Source organism: Lepidochelys kempii, chromosome 28 (assembly GCF_965140265.1).
Source record: "Lepidochelys kempii isolate rLepKem1 chromosome 28, rLepKem1.hap2, whole genome shotgun sequence".
In the NCBI taxonomy this organism is placed as follows: Eukaryota; Metazoa; Chordata; order Testudines; family Cheloniidae; genus Lepidochelys; species Lepidochelys kempii.
In genome coordinates this window covers 805,531-824,182 of record NC_133283.1, presented here as the reverse complement: position 1 = coordinate 824,182, position 18,652 = coordinate 805,531, and the positions used below count along the sequence as shown (strand labels likewise).

Genomic DNA, 18,652 nt, shown 5'->3' with positions numbered 1-18,652 from the left:
CTCCACACCAGTCATGATTTTATAGACCTCAATCATATCTCCCCTTAGCTGTCTCTTTTCCAAACTGAAAAGTCCCAGTCTTATTAAACTCTCCTTATACAGAAGCCGTTCCATACCCCGAATCATTTTTGTTGCCCTTTTCTGAATCTTTTCTAGTTCCAATAGATCTTTCTTGAGGTGGGGCGACCACATCTGCACACAGTGTTCAAGGTGTGGGCATCCCATGGATTTATATAGAGGCAACAGGATATTTTCTGTCTTATTATCTATCCCTTTCCTAATGATTCCCAACGTTCGGTTGGTTTCTTTGACTGCCGCTGCACATTGAGTGGATGTTTTCAGAGAACTATCCACCGTGACTCCAAGATCTCTTTCTTGAGTGGGAACAGCCAATTTAGACCCCATCATTTTATCTGTATAGCTGGGATTATGTTTTCCCATGTGCATTACTTTGCATTTATCAACATTAAACTTCATCTGCCATTTTGTTGCCCAGTCACCCAGTTTTGAGAGATCCCTTTGTAGCTCTTCGCAGTCTGCCTGGGACTTAACTATCTTGAGTAATTTTGTAGCATCTGCAAATATTGTCACTTCACTGTGGCCACCTTTTCCCAGATCATTTATGAATATGTTGAATAGGACCAGTCCCAGAACAGACCCCTGGGGGACACCACTACTTACCTCTCTCCGCTCTGAAAACTGACCATTTATATTACCCTTTGTTTTGTATCTTTTTATCAGTTACCGATCCATGAGAGGACCTTCCCTCTGATCCCACGACAGCTTACTTTGCGTAAGGGCCTTTGGTGAGGAACCTTGTCAAAGGTTTTCTGATAATCTAAGCACACTATATCCACTGGATCCCTTTGGTCCACATGCTTGTTGATCCCCTCAAAGAATTCTAGCAGATTGGTGAGGCGTGATTTCCCTTTACTAAAACCATGTTGACTCTTCCTCAACAAATTATGTTCATCTGTGTCTGACAATTTTATTCTTTTACTAGAGTTTCAACCAGTTGGCCTGGTACTGATGTCAGGCTTACCAGCCTGTAATTGCCGGGATCACCTCTGGAGCCCTTTTTAAAAATTGGGGTCACATTAGCTACCCTCCAGTCATTTGGTCCAGAAGCTGATTTAAATGACAGGTCACAGACTACAATTAGTTTTTCTGCAATTTCACATTTGAGTCCTTCAGAACTCTTGGCTGAAAACCATCTGGTCCTGGTGACTTGTTTACTGTTTAATTTATCAATTTGTTCCAAAACCTCCTCTAATGACACCTCAATCTGGGACAGTTCCTCAGATCTGTCACCTAAAAAGAATGGCTCAGGGTTGGGACTCTCCCTCACATCCTCAGTTGTGAAGACAGATCCAAAGAATTCATTTAGTTTCTCCGCAATGGCCTTATCGTCCTGGAGTGCTCCTTTAGCACCTCGATCGTTCAGTGGCCCCACGGGTTGTTTAGCAGCCTTCCTGCTTCTGATGTACTTCAAAAAATTTTTACTATTACTTTTTGAGGCTTTGTCTAGCTGTTCTTCAAATTCTTTTTTGGCCTTCCTAATTATATTTGTACACTTCACTTGCCAGAGTTTATGCTCCTTTCTGTTTTCCTCACTAGGATTTCACTTCCACTTTTTAAAGGATGCCTTTTTTCCTCTCACTGCTTCTTTTATGTGGTTGTTTAGCCACAGTGGCTCTTTTTTGGTTCTTTTACTATATTTTTTTAATTTGGGGTGTATGTTGAAGTTGAGCCTCTATGATGGGGTCTTTAAAAAGTGTCCATGCAGCTTGCAGGGATTTCACTTTTGGCACCGTACCCTTTAATTTCTGTTTCACTAACCTCCTCGTTTTGTGTCGTCCCCCTTTCTGAAATTAAATGCTACAGTGTTGGGCCTCTACGGTGTTTTTCCTGCCACAGGGATATTAAATTTAATTATATTATGGTCACTATTACCAAGCGGTCCAGCTATATTCACCTCTTGCACCAGATCCTGTGCTCCACTTAGGACTAAATCAAGAATTGTCTCTCCTCTGGTGGGTTCCAGGACCAGCTGCTCCAAGAAGCAGTCATTTAAGGTGTCAAGAAACTTTATCTCTGCATCCCGTCCTGAGGTGACAGGTACCCTGTCAATACGGAGATAACTGAAATCCCCCATTATTATTATTGAGTTTTTTATTTTAATAGCCTCTCTAATCTCTCTGAGCATTTCGATCACTCGTACCATCCTGGCCAGGTGGTCGGTGACACGTCCCTACCGCTATATTCTCATTACTCGAGCACGGAATTACTAGCCAGAGCGATTCTATGGTACAGTTTGGTCCACTTAAGATTTTTACTTCATTGGATTCTACGCTTTCTTTCACCTCTATTGCCATTCCCCCACCCGCACGACCTGTTCTGTCCCTCCGATAGATTTGGTTCCCTGGTATTACTGTGTCCCATTGATTATCCTCATTCCACCAGGCTTCTGTGAGATCAACCTCCTCATTGAACACGAGGCACTCTCCTTCACCCATCTTGTTATTTAGCCTCCTAGCATTGGCTTTAAAACGTGTCTCCTTTCAGCTGTCTGCCGTTACACGATGGAATGGAACGGACGCTTTTTTCTGTGACTGTTTCCGATCAGACCCAGCCTGTATTTGATCGTTTCCCATCCTCTCGTCCTAGATCCTCCCCTAAGGGATGTCTCTGCACCTCTCAGATGGTTTGAGGCAGGCAGCTCTTGACAGGGGTTCCTGCCCAAGCTCCAGATCCCCTGCCCCACTGTCCCTCAGTGGGAACCCCAGCCCCCTCTACTACCCTCCTCCCGGGCTGCCCAGCCCCCTAGCCACTGATGTCCCGCCCTCCGAGGCCCCGGCCCCTCTGCCCGCACCTGTGAGGGGCCCGACATTCCAGGCGATATTGTTGCACCAGCCTGTGGCCTGCACCCAGTGCACGGTGCCCGCATTGATCCACACCAGGTCCCCGGGGCGCTGGATGAATCGGTAAACGGGGATATTCGACTTGTACAGGTCCTCCAGGATGGGCCACCAGGAGCCCGTCAGGTAGTCCACGCCGTGCCTACCGGGGGGGGGGGAACGGGGGTCGGTGAGACTCAGAAGGGGAGGGGTCACCTATACAGCCCCACGGCTCCGCCCCCACAGCTGTAGCCCTGCCCCCATAGCCCCAGCACCCAGCGCAGAAGGTGCGGTCGGTCTCCCAGTAAGGCCCCGCCCCCATGGCCATGGCCCCGCTCCTGTGGCTCGGACCCTGCCCTCAAGGCCCTGGCCCCACCCCGACCTGTCACAGAAGGCGCTGATGGTCTCCCAGTAATGCTCGTGCACCGCGAACCACTCGCAGTCGCCTGGCCCGATGTTGATGTTCACGGAGCAGAAGTTGTTGTTCTCCTGGTGGCCTACGGGGGGGGAGCAACGCGCAATGTGAGGCAAGAGGGGGCGTTAAGGGGATGGACGGGGAGAGTTAAGGAGACGGAGAGGGGCCTTAAGGGGATGGAAGGGGAGAGTTAAGGGGATGGAGGGGGACGTTAAGGAGATGGAGGGGGAAAGTTAAGAGGACAGAAGGGGAGAGTTAAGGGGATGGAGGGGGGCATTAACTTGTCAGCAATTTAAAGAAGTACGGGCTGGATGAACGCACTATAAGGTGGGTAGAAAGTTGGCTAGATTGTTGGGCTCAATGGGTAGGGATCAATGGCTCCATGTCTAGTTGGCAGCCGGTATCAAGTGGAGTGCCCCAAGGGTCGGTCCTGGGGACGGTTTTGTTCAGTATCTTCATAAATGATCTGGAGGATGGTGTGGATTGCACTCTCAGCAAATTTGCAGATGATACTAAACTGGGAGGAGTGGTAGATACGCTGGAGGGGAGGGATAGGATACAGAGGGACCTAGACAAATTGGAGGATTGGGCCAAAATAAATCTGATGAGGTTCAATAAGGATAAGTGCAGAGTCCTGCCCTTAGGACGGGAGAACCCAATGCACAGCTTCAGACTAGGGACCGAATGGCTAGGCAGCAGTTCTGCGGAAAAGGACCTAGGGGTGACAGTGGACGAGAAGCTGGATATGAGTCAGCAGTGTGCCCTTGTTGCCAAGAAGACCAATGGCATTTTGGGATGTATAAGTAGGGGCATAGCGAGCAGATCGAGGGACGTGATCGTCCCCCTCTATTCGACATTGGCGAGGCCTCATCCGGAGTACTGTGTCCAGTTTTGGGCCCCGCACTTCAAGAAGGATGTGGATAAATTGGAGAGAGTCCAGCGAAGGGCAACAAAAATGATTAGGGGACTGGAACACATGACTTATGAGGAGAGGCTGAGGGACCTGGGATTGTTTAGTCTGCAGAAGAGAAGAATGAGGGGGGATTTGATAGCTGCTTTCAACTACCTGAGAGGTGGTTCCAGAGAGGATGGTTCTAGACTGTTCTCAATGGTAGCAGATGACAGAACGAGGAGTAATGGTCTCAAGTTGCAGTGGGGGAGGTTTAGGTTGGATATTAGGAAAAACTTTTTCACTAGGAGGGTGGTGAAACACTGGAATGCGTTACCTAGGGAGGTGGTAGAATCTCCTTCCTCAGAAGTTTTTAAGGTCAGGCTTGACAAAGCCCTGGCTGGGATGATTTAATTGGGGATTGGTCCTGCTTTGAGCAGGGGGTTGGACTAGATACCTCCTGAGGTCCCTTCCAACCCTGATATTCTATGATTCAATGATTAAGGGGACGGAAGGGGAGAGTTAAGAGGATGGAGGGGGGAGTTAAGGGGATGGAGCGGTGACGGACCCCACCCCCACCTCCAGGACACTCCGACATGGCCCGGCCTCCGTCCCCTGCCCCCTGCTCACCCGGCGTCCGGCTGCCTGGCACTTTCATGTACAGCTGCACCGTGTTCATGCCCAGGATGGTATGACCCACGTGGCTCAGCATGTTGCCCGTCGAGGTGACCCGCATGAAGGCTGGTAGCTTCAGCAGCTCCTGCAGCTGTGGCTTCCACCTGGCGGTGAGTCGGGGGGGGGAGCGTCAGACGGCGTCCTCACCCCCCGCACTGAGTTCCCTCTCCCCATGGTTCCCCCCTACCTGGCCTAGTCCTCCTCTCTTCCTCGGGGGCCACCCGTCAGAGGGGAGTGCTGCAAACCCACCCACCCCGTGCCCCCAAAGGAGCCGGACAGGCGTGTGTGGGGGTCAGATCTTCCCCCTCCCTCCCCGCCCTGTTTGCCCCATGCCCCCCACCCTGCCCCCTCACCGCTTGGCGTCGGACAGGTCGATGTTGGTCCCGAATTTGATGATCTGGTGAGATTTCTGGTCCGTGTTGCTGCTGGGGAGAGAGAGGGTTTATGGGGGTGCGGGGTCCCCCAGCTCTCCCCTACCTCTCTTCCTCTGCTCAGGGATTGCCCCCCGAAGCCCCGTGTCCCTCCCACAACGAGCGTGGAGTGATCCCCACACAGAATGAGGTCACAACTGGCCCCAAATAATGGATCGTGTCCCCGCCACCCCCAGCTTCCCTGGAGCGCCCCAAAACTGGGGGTGAAGCCCCCACAGCTGCAATCCCCTCAAACGCCTGGCAAATGTTGGGTCACATCTCCCCACAGCCTCCCCCAAGCACAGGACCGCAGCCCCCCTTAAATATTAGAGTACTGTCATGGATGGTTATAAACTGTTCAGGAAGGACAGGCAGGGCAGAAAAGGTGGGGGAGTAGCCCTGTATGTAAGGGAGCAGTATGACTGCTCAGAGATCCGGTACGAAACTGTAGAAAAACCTGAGTGTCTCTGGATTAAGTTTAGAAGTGTGAGCAACAAGAGTGATGTAGTGGTGGGAGTCTGCTATAGACCACCGGACCAGGGGGATGAGGTGGATGAGGCTTTCTTCCGGCAGCTCACGGAAGCTACTAGATCGCACGCCCTGGTTCTCATGGGCGACTTTAATTTTCCTGATATCTGCTGGGAGAGCAATACAGCGGTGCATAGACAATCCAGGAAGTTTTTGGAAAGTGTAGGGGACAATTTCCTGGCGCAAGTGCTAGAGGAGCCAACTAGGGGGGGAGCTTTTCTTGACCTGCTGCTCACAAACCGGGTAGAATTAGTGGGGGAAGCAAAAGTGGATGGGAATCTGGGAGGCAGTGACCATGAGTTGGTTGAGTTCAGGATCCTGACGCAGGGAAGAAAGGTAAGCAGCAGGATACGGACCCTGGACTTCAGGAAAGCAGACTTCGACTCCCTCAGGGAACGGATGGCCAGGATCCCCTGGGGGACTAACTTGAAGGGGAAAGGAGTCCAGGAGAGCTGGCTGTATTCAAGGAATCCCTGTTGAGGTTACAGGGACAAACCATCCCGATGAGTCGAAAGAATAGTAAATATGGCAGGCGACCAGCTTGGCTTAATGGTGAAATCCTAGCGGATCTTAAACATAAAAAAGCTTACAAGAAGTGGAAGGTTGGACATATGACCAGGGAAGAGTATAAAAATATTGCTCGGGCATGTAGGAATGAAATTAGGAGGGCCAAATCGCACCTGGAGCTGCAGCTAGCGAGAGAAGTCAAGAGTAACAAGAAGGGTTTCTTCAGGTATGTTAGCAACAAGAAGAAAGCCAAGGAAAGTGTGGGCCCCTTACTGAATGAGGGAGGCAACCTAGTGACAGAGGATGTGGAAAAAGCTAATGTACTCAATGCTTTTTTTGCCTCTGTTTTCACTAATAAGGTCAGCTCCCAGACTGCTGCGCTGGGCATCACAAAATGCGGAAGAGATGGCCAGCCCTCTGTGGAGATAGAGGTGGTTAGGGACTATTTAGAAAAGCTGGACGTGCACAAGTCCATGGGACCGGACGAGTTGCATCCGAGAGTGCTGAAGGAATTGGCGGCTGCGATTGCAGAGCCACTGGCCATTATCTTTGAAAACTCGTGGCGAACCGGGGAAGTCCCAGATGACTGGAGAAAGGCTAATGTAGTGCCAATCTTTAAAAAAGGGAAGAAGGAGGATCCTGGGAACTACAGGCCAATCAGCCTCACCTCAGTCCCTGGAAAAATCATGGAGCAGGTCCTCAAAGAATCAATCCTGATGCACTTGCATGAGAGGAAAGTGATCAGGAACAGTCAGCATGGATTCACCAAGGGAAGGTCATGCCTGACTAATCTAATCGCCTTTTATGATGAGATTACTGGTTCTGTGGATGAAGGGAAAGCAGTGGATGTATTGTTTCTTGACTTTAGCAAAGCTTTTGACACATCTCCCACAGTATTCTTGTCAGCAAGTTAAAGAAGTCTGGGCTGGATGAATGCACTATAAGGTGGGTAGAAAGCTGGCTAGATTGTCGGGCTCAACGGGTAGTGATCAATGGCTCCATGTCTAGTTGGCAGCCGGTGTCAAGTGGAGTGCCCCAAGGGTCGGTCCTGGGGACGGTTTTGTTCAATATCTTCATAAATGATCTGGAGGATGGTGTGGATTGCACTCTCAGCAAATTTGCGGATGATACTAAACTGGGAGGAGAGGTAGATACGCTGGAGGGGAGGGATAGGATACAGAGGGACCTAGACAAATTGGAGGATTGGGCCAAAAGAAATCTGATGAGGTTCAACAAGGATAAGTGCAGGGTCCTGCACTTAGGACGGAAGAACCCAATGCACAGCTACAGACTAGGGACCGAATGGCTCAGCAGCAGTTCTGCGGAAAAGGACCTCGGGGTGACAGTGGGACGAGAAGCTGGATATGAGTCAGCAGTGTGCCCTTGTTGCCAAAAAGGCAAATGGCATTTTGGGATGTATAAGTAGGGGCATAGCCAGCAGATCGAGGGACGTGATCGTTCCCCTCTATTCGACATTGGTGAGGCCTCATCTGGAGTACTGTGTCCAGTTTTGGCCCCACACTACAAGGAGGATGTGGATAAATTGGAAAGAGTCCAGCGAAGGGCAACAAAAATGATGAGGGGTCTGGAACACATGACTTATGAGGAGAGGCTGAGGGAACTGGGATTGTTTAGCCTGCAGAAGAGAAGAATGAGGGGGGATTTGATAGCTGCTTTCAACTACCTGAGAGGGGGTTCCAAAGAGGATGGCTCTAGACTGTTCTCAATGGTAGCAGATGACAGAACAAGGAGTAATGGTCTCAAGTTGCAGTGGGGGAGGTTTAGATTGGAAATTAGGAAAAACTTTTTCACTAAGAGGGTGGTGAAACACTGGAATGCGTTACCTAGGGAGGTGGTGGAATCTCCTTCCTTAGAGGTTTTTAAGGTCAGGCTTGACAAAGCCCTGGCTGGGATGATTTTAACTGGGGAATTGGTCCTGCTTCGAGCAGGGGGTTGGACTAGATGACCTTCTGGGGTCCCTTCCAACCCTGATATTCTATGATTCTATGATTGGGGGTCACAGCACCCCCACCCTGACAATACTGGGGTCATAACCCCCGCAATATTGGGGTTGCAGTCCCCCCAACACTGGCCCACCTCCCGGCCAGATGATAAAGGAGCAGGCAGGGGGAGGGTGTGCAGGGGGGCACCCCATTTCCCTCCCCCCCGCATGCTTCCATCGTACCTGGGGGGGCGTCTCCGTGGTGCTGTCTGGTTCGTCCGCATCCTCCTCGTCGCTTTCTTTCTCCTCCTGCCCCAGAGAGAGTGCGTCAAACCAGGGTTCCCCCACGCAGCCCCCCCGTTGGCACAAACCGAACCCCCCCCCTCACGCAGCCCCTGTCAGCACAAACTGGGGCCCCCTCCCCTGCAGCCCCCCGCTGGCACAAACCGGACCCCCCCCCGCAGCCCCGTGTCTGCACAGACCGGACCCCCCCTCCCCCCGCAACCCCCCTTCAGCACAAAACTGGACCCCCCTGCAGCCCCCATCTGCACAAACCGGACCCCCCCTCCCCCACGCAGACCACAGTCAGCACAAACCAGGCCCCTCCCCATGCAGACCCCCATCAGCACAAACAGGGGCTCTGCCATGGGCACCCCCCTGGAGATGGGGCTTCACCCAGACCTGCCGAGTGCCCCCAGAGGGCTACGGCCCCCCAGATGCGTCCCTGGAGGGATACGGCCCCCTCAGATGCATCCCCGGAGGGATACGGCCCCCCCTGGACGTGCCGAGCGCCCCTGGAGGGATACGCCCCCCCCGACGCGTCCCCGCTCGGGGGGTCCGGGCCCCCCCATTCCCTGCACTGACCTGCAGCGACTCCTGGAAAGAGGAGGCCTGGTACTGGGCGTACTTGGCGATCGTGGTGTGTGAGCGGCTGCTTTCGCACGGCCACACCTGGCGGGTGCCCGACAGGTCCCAGTTCTCATCCGACGGCTGCTGCACCTGGGTGCGGACCTCCACGGCGTGCTCCCCACTGGCCTCCACCAGCGTCTTCGTGCTAAACAGGCCCAGGTCTGGGGGGGGAGACACGGCCGTGGGAGAGAGTCATGGGCCGGGCCCCGGCTCCCCAGAGCCCCCCGCCCGCATCAGCCGTGGGAGAGGTCACGGGCCGGGCCCCCAGCCCCCCAGAGTCCCCATCCACATCGGTCGCGGGGCCCCGGCTCCCCAGAGCCCCCCGCCCGCATCGGCCGCGGGGAGAGAGTCACGGGCCGGGGCCCCGGCTCCCCAGAGCCCCCCCGCCCGCATCGGCTGCGGGAGAGAGTCACGGGCCGGGCCCCGGCTCCCCCAGAGCCCCCCGCCCGCATCGGCCCGCGGGAGAGTCACGGGCCGGGGCCCCCAGCCCCCCAGAGTCCCCATCCACATCGGTCGCGGGGCCCCGGCTCCCCAGAGCCCCCCGCCCGCATCGGCCGCGTGAGAGAGTCACGGGCGGGCCCCGGCTCCCCAGAGCCCCCCGCCCGCATCGGCCGCGGGAGAGAGTCACGGGCCGGGGCCCCGGCTCCCCAAAGCCCCCCGCCCGCATCGGCCGCGGGAGAGAGTCACGGGCCGGGCCCCGGCTCCCCAGAGCCCCCCCGCCCGCATCGGCCGCGGGAGAGTCACGGGCCGGGCCCCCAGCCCCCCAGAGTCCCCATCCACATCGGTCGCGGGGCCCCGGCTCCCCAGAACCCCCCGCCCCGCATCGGCCGCGGGAGAGTCACGGGCCGGGCCCCCAGCCCCCCAGAGCCCCCCATCCACATCGGCCGCGGGGAGAGAGTCACGGGCCGGGCCCCGGCCTCCCTTGCACTCCCCTCCCCATAGCTCCCCCCTGCACCCCCCGGCCAGGCACTCACTGAGGCGCAGGGAGCCGGCCAGCCCCCGGATGACCGTGATGGGGTTCTTGGGGTCGGTGCAGAACTGCAGCAGGACGGGCGAAAAGGCGTCGCGTTTGCTCTCCAGCTGCCGGGGGGAGAGAGAATGAGAATAGCAAACGTCTGGTATCCCCCCCACTCCCCCCAGGTTCCTCCGGTATCCTCCCCCGCCCCTCTCTCCGGGTCCCTCTGGTATCCCCATCCCCACCAGTAACCCCATCCCCCCTGGCCCTGACCCCCGGACCCCTTCGGTATCCCCGTCTGCTCCCAGCCCCCTCCGGTATCCCCAGCCCCCCAGGCCTCTCCGGTATCCCCGTCTGTCCCCAGCCCAGACCCCCAAATCAGATCCCTGGGCTGCCCAGCCTGGGCGCACCCCCGGCGGCGTCACTCACGTAGATGCTGGGCGTGGGGGGGTTGACTTTGTCCCGCGGGCAGCTTCTCCTCGGCGTTGATGAGGGGTTTGACGGACTGGGCGGCCGACAGATACGACTCCTTGAACTTCCCCTTCACCTTGGCGTGCCTGGGGGGACAACGGAGCCCGTTGGGGGCGGGGCACGTCCTGGGGCTGGGGGGTTATGGGACCGGGGGTGTCCCAGGGGCTGGGGTGCAGGGCTATGGGGCAGAAAGTGTCCCAGGGGCTGGGGTGGGGGAGTTATGGGGCAGGGGGCATCCCTGGGCCTGGAGTGGGTGGGCTATGGGGCAGAGAGCATCCCAGGGGCTGGGGCGGGGGGGGTGGGGGTTATGGGGCAGGGGGCATCCCAGGAGCTGGGGTGTGGGTGGGCTATGGGGCAGAGAGTGTCCCAGGGGCTGGAGTGTGGGGTTATGGGGCAGTGGGAGTCCCGGGCCGGGTCCGAGGATCACCGCAGTGAAGGGGGTGTAGTGAGCCCCACTGGCCACTAGGAGTCTCCCTTGCCCATCACTGAACCCCACTCTGTCCCCAGGCTGTTGGGGTGCAGGGCCCAGGGCGCCCCCACCCGTACGGCACGCGGCTGGCAACCACGGAGCCCGGGAGACATGTGGAGGTGTCCGGGTCCATGAGGGGGGTGGGTTTGAGTGGGGCTCTGGGCGTGCCAAGAGGGGGTACATGAGAGCGTTGGGGGGGGCTGGAGTTCAGGGGTGGGGGCAGGAGGTAGACGGGGCACCACCGGGAGGGATCTGGGGGTGCTGGAGGAGGTGTGGGTGGGGGGGAATTGGGTGCTCTGGCAGAGGGGAATTTAGGGTGACCAGGCAGGAAGAGCAGGGGTGCCAGCAGGGAGTACTGGGAGGCTGCACAGGCGGGGGGGCCGGTGGGCGGATATGGGGGCGCTGATGGGGGGGATGGGGGGGCTGCATGGGCGGAGGGGGAGACGGGGGGGGCTGGTGAGCGGATATGGGGGTGGCTGGCGGGGTGATGGAGGGGGGGCTGCACGGGCGGGGAGGAGCCGGGGGGCCCGTAGGCAGATACGGGGGGCGCTGGCGGGGCGACGGGGGGGGCCTCACGGGCGGGGGTGAGCCGGGGGGTGGATCCGGGGGGTGCTGGCGGGGGGATGGGGGGGGGGGCCGCAGAGGGCGGGGGGGGGATCCGGGGGCGGATCCGGGGGCGCTGTCGGGGGGGATGGGGGGGGGGGCCGCAGAGGCGGGGGGGAGCCAGGGGCAGATACGAGGGCGCTGTCGGGGGGATGGGGGGGGCTGCAGAGGCGGGGGGGAGCCGGGGGGCGCTGGTCGGGGGGATGGGGGGGGGCCGCAGAGGCGGGGGGGGAGCCGGGGGGGCGGATACGGGGGCGCTGGCGGGGCAATGGGGGGGGCCGCACGGGTGGGGGGGAGACGGGGGGCGGATCCGGGGGGCGCTGGCGGGGCGACGGGGGGGGCCGCACGGGCGGGGGGAGCCGGGGGGGCGGATCCGGGGGTGCTGTCGGGGGGATGGGGGGGGGCCGCAGAGGCGGGGGGGAGCCGGGGGCGGATCCGGGGGCGCTGGCGGGGGCGATGGGGGGGGCCGCACGGGCAGAGGGGAGCGGGGGGGGGCTGGCGGAGCTGTGGCGGGGGGTGGGGGGCACTCACTTGCTGGCCCGCACCACCTCGGCGGCGCTGTGGCTGATGGTGACCTCGGCCAGCGGGAGGCGCCGCTCCTCCACCTCGGAGGCGATGAAGGTCTCCTTGTCCCCGCTCTCCACCTTGATGAGCCGGATCTTGAGCTCCTTGGGGGGCCCCTCGGTGAAGGAGCGCAGCTTGAGCAGGTCGGCCGGGGCACACAACCGGCGGGGCCGGGGCCCTCCTCCCTCCGGGGCGGGGCGGGGCGGCGCTCGGGGCTGGGGGGCGGCCGGCGGGGGCGGCTTCCCGGCTTTGCCGGCCTCGCCCTGGGCGCCGTTCTCCCGCGCCTGGCAGTCGGTGCGCTGGGGGTCCAGGTTGCCCAGCACCTGCCGGTTCTTCTCCTTGGGGGCTTTGCCCTCCCGCCGGTGGCGCCGCCCATCCTTGCCCGCCCCGCCGGTGCCGGCGGTGCTCCTTCTCCGGCCGGCGGGGGCGGCGTGGCCGGCGGGGGTGGGTGGCCGGGGGGGCCGGGCTGGGCTCCCGCCCCGCCCGTTCCACCAGCGTCTCGCAGGCCCGGCTGATCTCTTCCAGCACCTCCGACTCCGTCTTGGGGGGGCCGGGGCTCTGGCGAGGCCCCCGCGGCTCCTCGCCCCGGCCTGCCCCAGCCCAGGCCTGGCTTGAGGTAGAAAACGGCGAGGAAGGAGCCGGCGGCGGTGCCGGGTGGGGGCGGGGGGGCTTCTTTCGCCCCGGCGGGGGGCTTGGCCCGGTAGGCGTGTTTCTGCCCCTCCAGCACGCTGGCCAGCGGACCGCAGCAAACTGGCCGTGCTGGGCGGCGGGCACTTCCCGGCCGTCCTCCCGCTTGCCGAAGGGGTACAAGCCGGGGGCGGCTCCGGCTTGGGGTACTCGAACGGGGGGGCCGGCGGCGGCTTTGGTCTGGCCAGGGGGGGGCGGGCCGGGCAGGAGCGGGGGCGGGCGGGGCGGGAAGCTGGGGGGGGGCCCCGGCCTCCCGCTCCTCCCTCCTCCCGCCGGATCGACTCGTCCAGCATCTTCATGATGTTGGCCAACCCGTCGGGCAGGATCTTGGAGAATTCGGGGGGGCTCCTCGAACTGGTCCTCCAGGGGGGGCCCGGGGAAGTCGAAGAGGCGCCGGGGCCGTCCCGGTGGGGGGTTTCCCGGGGGGGGGGCCCTGGCTCTGGAGGCAGTGTCTTTGGGTAGGAGGCCCTGGGCGGTGGGGGCGGGAGGGCTCGGCTGGGGCCTGAAGTTTCCTGAGGTATTTGGGGGGGCTGGGGGGAGGCCTTGGGGACCCCCTCCCCGCCCTCCGGTGGCCGGGCTTCGCGGGGGGGGCGTCTCCAGCCAGAACTCGGGGAGGCCGGGGGGGCTCCTGCTTGGCAAAGGCGCAGCGGTAGGTGGGAGGGGGGCGGGGGAGGGGGGGGTGGGAGGGGGCGGGGGGCTGGGCTCACCCTCCCCCCGGGGTGCCCCGGCCCCCCTACTCCCCTGGCTGCTGGTGGTGGAATCCTGGAAGCCCCCCCGGGTCCCGGCCGAGTCGCAGGGGACCCAGCTGGGGCTCCCCCCCGCACCCGAACAGGATCTCGTCCAGGGGGGTCCCCGCCGGCCGCGCCCTCCCCCTGGTCCCGGACGCCTGGGCCCTTCAGCCAGGGCAGGGGCGGGGGAGGGGCCCGGCTCGGGGGGCCCCCGGGCTGGCGGAGGAGGGGGGCGGGGGAGCGCAGGGCCGGCTGGAGGAGGGGTGGGGGGCGGGGCCGGGGGGGCGGGCGCTCCACGCTCTCCGGGGCCGGGCTGGACGGTGCCGGGTGCCGGGGTTTGGTAACGGTCAGGAGCCTGCGGGGGGGGGACAGAGAGACGGCAGCCAATCAGGGTGCAGCCTGGGCTGGGGCAAAGCAGCCCCCCCCCAGACACCAGGACCACCCTCCAGACCCCCCAAGCTGCAGCAGCTCCCCCTGCCCCCCCAGACACCGGGACCCTAGCCAGAATCCCCCCCCCACCCCAGGCCAGACCAGTCCTCTCTGCCCCAGCCCAGTCCCCCCCCAGCATTCCACTCACCAAGCTGGGGCCCCGGCTCCCCCCGCGGGGTCTTGCTGGTGGGGGGGCCGGCCGGGGGGGGGCCGCGGGGCGTAAGGCACGCAGGTGACGCTGGCTGGTGAGGTGCTGGGGGTCCGGCCGCCCCCGGGGAACTCGGCTGGCTTTAAGGTCACTTCCAGTGGGGCGGGCCTGGCAGCCATGGCTCTCTCCCGGAGGGGCGGGGGGCCGGGGGCAGGCGGTGGGGGGGGCGGGTGCGAGCCGTAGGCGGGAGACGGGTACGGGAAGGGGTGGGCGACCGAATTCCTCGGCTCCTGTGGGAGGGAGAGAGACAGTTAGAGAGAGACGGGGCTGGCTCCGGACGGGGCACGGGGCCTGTCCCCTCTGGGGGGCGCCGGCTCCCCTCCGGCCCCAGGGCAGGGACTGGCTGGCTCAGGGGGGGCGGGGAATGGGGGAGGGGGACCAGGTGGCTGGGGGGGGTTGGGGGAGGCACCAGCTGGCGCTGGGGGGAGGGCGGAGGGGGAGAGGACTGGCTGGCTAGGGGAGGGTGTGAGAGGGGGAGGGGACCAGGTGGAGGGGGGAAGGACCGGGCTGGCTTGGGTGGGGGAGGGTGGGGGGGGGGGACTGGCTGGCTCGGGGAGGGGGGAGAGGACTGGCTCGCTAGGGGAGGGCGGGGGCGGGCGAGGGACCGGGGGTTGAAGAGGGCAGTGAGTCCGAGGCCCCCCTCCCCCCGGAGGCTGCCCCCCTCTGGCTTAGGGGGCCCGGGAGGGCGAGCTGGCTGGGGGGGAGGCCGTGGGGGGGGGGGCCCGCGGGGGGTTACCTGTCTCTCCCGCGCGCCACCACGTTCTTGCGCTCGGGCCCCCACGTGTCGCCGTGGAGGGGGTTCCACAGCCCGGCCTTGGGCAGCTGGAAGTGGGGGGCCCCCTGGGGGGTGCTGTCCGGCCCCCGTTCCCGCTCTGCTTGGGTGGGGAAAGGGGGGGTGAGCGGGGACGGGCTCTGCCCTGGGCAGCTCAGCGGAGACCCCCGCACCTCGGGGATCCCCCCCACCCCCACCCCCCAGCCTGCCCCCCAGCTACCTGCTCGGGGCTGGCGCTCCTCCTCCTCTTCATGGGGCTGGGGCAGCTCCTCGCTGTGCCCGGGGTGGGGCGGGCGTGGGGCGGGGGGGAATGGGCTGCAACCACGGGGGGCTCCATGGGGGGCGCCAGCCGCTTCAGCTGGGGGCTGCGCTTGGCTGAGAAAATTCCGCTTCTGGGGTGGGGGGCGGGAGAAGATATGGGGGTGAGAATGACACCCTTGAACCAACCCCAGCTCCCCCCAACAGTCACCACCTCACCCCCCTCCCCGCAGGGCCCCCCCCAGGGGCCCTCCCCTCCCCGCCAGTCCCCCCCCCCGCAGGACCCCCCTCCCCCCGAGGGCTCCCCCTCCCCTGCCAGTCCCCCCCGCAGGACCCCCTCCCCCAGGGGCTCCCCTCCCCCGCCAGTCCCCCCTCCGCAGGACCCCCTCCCCCGAGGGCTCCCCTCCCTGCCAGTCCCCCCCCGCAGGACCCCCTCCCCCAGGGGCTCCCCCTCCCCGCCAGTCCCCCCCCGCAGGTCCCCCAGCCCCCGGGGGCTCCCCTCCCCGCCAGTCCCCCCCCCCGCAGGACCCCCTCCCCCGAGGGCTCCCCTCCCCCGCCAGTCCCCCCCCCGCAGGACCCCCTCCCACGAGGGCTCCCCTCCCCGCCAGTCCCCCCCCGCAGGACCCCCTCCCCCCGAGGGCTCCCCTCCCCGCCAGTCCCCCCCCCCCCGCAGGACCCCCTCCCCCGGGGGCTCCCCCTCCCCGCCAGTCCCCCCCCGCAGGACCCCCTCCCCCGAGGGCTCCCCTCCCCCGCCAGTCCCCCCCCGCAGGTCCCCTCCCCAGGGGCACCCCCCCCAGCTGCTCACCTCGAGGTGCAGGAGGTTCCACACCTGCTGCAGGGGGGGCAGGGCCTTGCTCCGGTGATGGGACGAGCCCGAGTGGAAATTCCACAGCTGAGCCTGGCGGGGGGGGGCGGGAGAGAAGTGGGTCGGGGGGGGGAGGGAGCCCGACAGACTCACCCCCACCCACAACCCCACCAGAACAAACGATATCCGGTATCCCCCCCCATCCGTCAATGGGCCGGTCCAGCCCAGAACCCCCCTCCCCCATCTGTCCAATGGGCCGGTCCAGCCCAGAACCCCCCTCCCCCCATCTGTCCAATGGGCCGGGCCAGCCCAGAACCCCCCTCCCCCATCTGTCCAATGGGCCGGGCCAGCCCAGAGCCCCCCTCCCCCGCCAATCAGGCCAACGGGCCCGCCCGGCCCAGAGCCCCCCTCCCCCGCAATCAGGCCAACGGGCCCGCCCCGGGCCCAGAGCCCCCCTCCCCCGCAATCAGGCCAACGGGCCCGCCCGGCCCAGAACCCCCCTCCCCCGCAATCAGGCCAACGGGCCCGCCCGGCCCAGAGCCCCCTCCCCCGCAATCAGGCCAACGGGCCCGCCCGGCCCCAGAGCCCCCTCCCCCGATCAGCCCAGCGGACCCACCCGGGTGCTGCCCAACTCCACACAGCAAGAAGTCACCCGACAAACCCTGCAAAGCCGCGCGGGGCCAGCTCCCCAAAGAAAGCCAACAGTGTCACAGGACGGCATTTCCAGAGACAATGACCCCCCCCGACTTCCCCCCGACCCCCCTCCAGGTCCTTTGCCGGCAGCTCCGGCGTGTTCATCAAATCCAGCCCGCGCTCTTCTGGTCGGTTAATTTCAGCCCAGCCCCCCTTGCTCGCCAGCTGGCTTTGGGGGTGGAAAAGGCAGAGCCCCGGAGCCGGGGCGCGCGCCTGACCTGAGCTCGGCACTGCAGGAGATTTCAAAACCAAAAAGATCCGCTAGCCGGACCCCTTCCCAATCCCCCCCCCAGCTTCCCGGGCGTGATTTCTGAAAGCCGCCGAGCCCGGGGGTCAGAGTAAAGGGGAGCCGAAATCAAGCGAGCTCCACTTCTGATCCCGGAGCGAGGGCTGCCTCCCTGGCGGCCCGGTGCCCCCCCTCCCCATTGGGGAGAGGGCCCTGCCTCGTCCCACCCCCCGCCGCCCATCCGTGGGGCGCCCCCTCGCGGGCTGGCCTCCGCTTCCCCCTACGGAGGGGAGAGAAAGAGCCGACGGGCCGCTCGCCCCCCTCGCCCCCAAACGTCTTTCCCTCGCCGGCCGATTCTGGGATCTCAGCCCCCCAGCCCGCGGCCCCGGGGAACGCGGTGCCTTCCGAGGACAGGCGCCGCCGAGGCTGGGCGTGCGACGGAAGCACGGGTGAACGCGTCGGTGAACACGGAAGGGGATTTTCTCTCGCCGCCCTGGTGAAAGCAGCCGGGTTTCGCACGGCGGCCCTGGCCCCGCTCCTTTTCTCACGCAGGCGCCCGAAATCCGGTGACAAAGTCGCGCCAGGGCGGCAGCCCAGAACCACCTCACGGCCGACCCCGGGCAATGGCCCCGCCCCCGCCCGCGCCCGCGCCCCGCGCGAGGGGCCCCCGGGGCTGACCCCCACCTGCTGCAGCCGCCCGATGCGGGCGCTGATCTCGCTGTAGTTGCCATAGTCACGCTGGTAGCGGGCCGCGGTCTGGTAGCACCGCACGGCCTCCCTCCCACTCCTGCTCCCGACTCGTAGATCTGCCCCAGCTGCTCCCACAGCGGCGGCTGCACCGGGTCCCGCAGCAGGGCCTGGACGCAGCCGTGGATGGCCTCCCAGCTTCCCATGCAGGGGCCGCGGGGCGGAGCTCCTGCCGGGGCGGCAGGGACCCTGTCAGGCGCGCGGGGGGCGGGGGCAGGACACCTGGGTTCTCTCCCTGGCTCTGGGAGGGGAGCGGGGGCTGCTGGGAGCCAGGACGCCTGGGTTCTCTCCCCAGCTCTGGGAGGGGAGCGGGGTCTGGCGGTTAGAGCAGGAGGGGGCTGGGAGCCAGGACGCCTGGGTTCTCTCCCCCGGCTCTGGGAGGGGAGTGGGGGCTGGTGGTTAGAGCGGGGGCGGGCGGGGAGCCAGGACGCCTGGGTTCTCTCCCCAGTTCTGGGAGGGGAGCGGGGTCTGGCAGTTAGAGCAGGAGGGGGGCTGGGAGCCAGGACGCCTGGGTTCTCTCCCCAGCTCTGGGAGAGGAGCGGGGTCTAGCGGTTAGAGCAGGAGGGGGCTGGGAGCCAGGACGCCTGGGTTCTCTCCCCGGCTCTGGGAGGGGAGTGGGGGCTGGTGGTTAGAGCGGGGGCGGGCGGGGAGCCAGGACGCCTGGGTTCTCTCCCCGGCTCCAGGCGGGACTTCCCCCGCCCTACGTCCGGAGATCCGGAGCAGCAACACTTACCCAGAGTTGAAATAGGGTTTGTTGGGGTGCCCGATGTTAGTGCCATGAGGTGACGGGAGATGTGGGGGCAGCTGGGACTGTCCAATGCTGGCAGAGCACCTGGGGGACACGGAAGACTCTGAGATAGCGCGT

The 18,652-nt window shown here is 63.6% G+C and overlaps 1 protein-coding gene across 1 annotated transcript in view; it reads right to left on the bottom strand.

The window, feature by feature from the left end:
- The window catches only part of KDM6B (lysine demethylase 6B), a 30,340-nt gene that overhangs the window by 11,033 nt on the left and 655 nt on the right, over window positions 1-18,652 (bottom strand). The window contains 18 exon segments of the mRNA XM_073326454.1: window positions 2,873-3,060; window positions 3,280-3,394; window positions 4,832-4,980; window positions 5,230-5,307; window positions 8,514-8,572; window positions 9,128-9,333; window positions 10,147-10,252; window positions 10,557-10,595; window positions 10,597-10,684; window positions 12,202-12,620; window positions 12,622-13,389; window positions 13,746-14,004; window positions 14,227-14,516; window positions 16,122-16,214; window positions 17,725-17,832; window positions 17,835-17,921; window positions 17,923-17,956; window positions 18,521-18,638. Coding sequence (XP_073182555.1) covers window positions 2,873-3,060; window positions 3,280-3,394; window positions 4,832-4,980; window positions 5,230-5,307; window positions 8,514-8,572; window positions 9,128-9,333; window positions 10,147-10,252; window positions 10,557-10,595; window positions 10,597-10,684; window positions 12,202-12,620; window positions 12,622-13,389; window positions 13,746-14,004; window positions 14,227-14,516; window positions 16,122-16,214; window positions 17,725-17,832; window positions 17,835-17,921; window positions 17,923-17,956; window positions 18,521-18,638 — 3,204 coding nt within the window.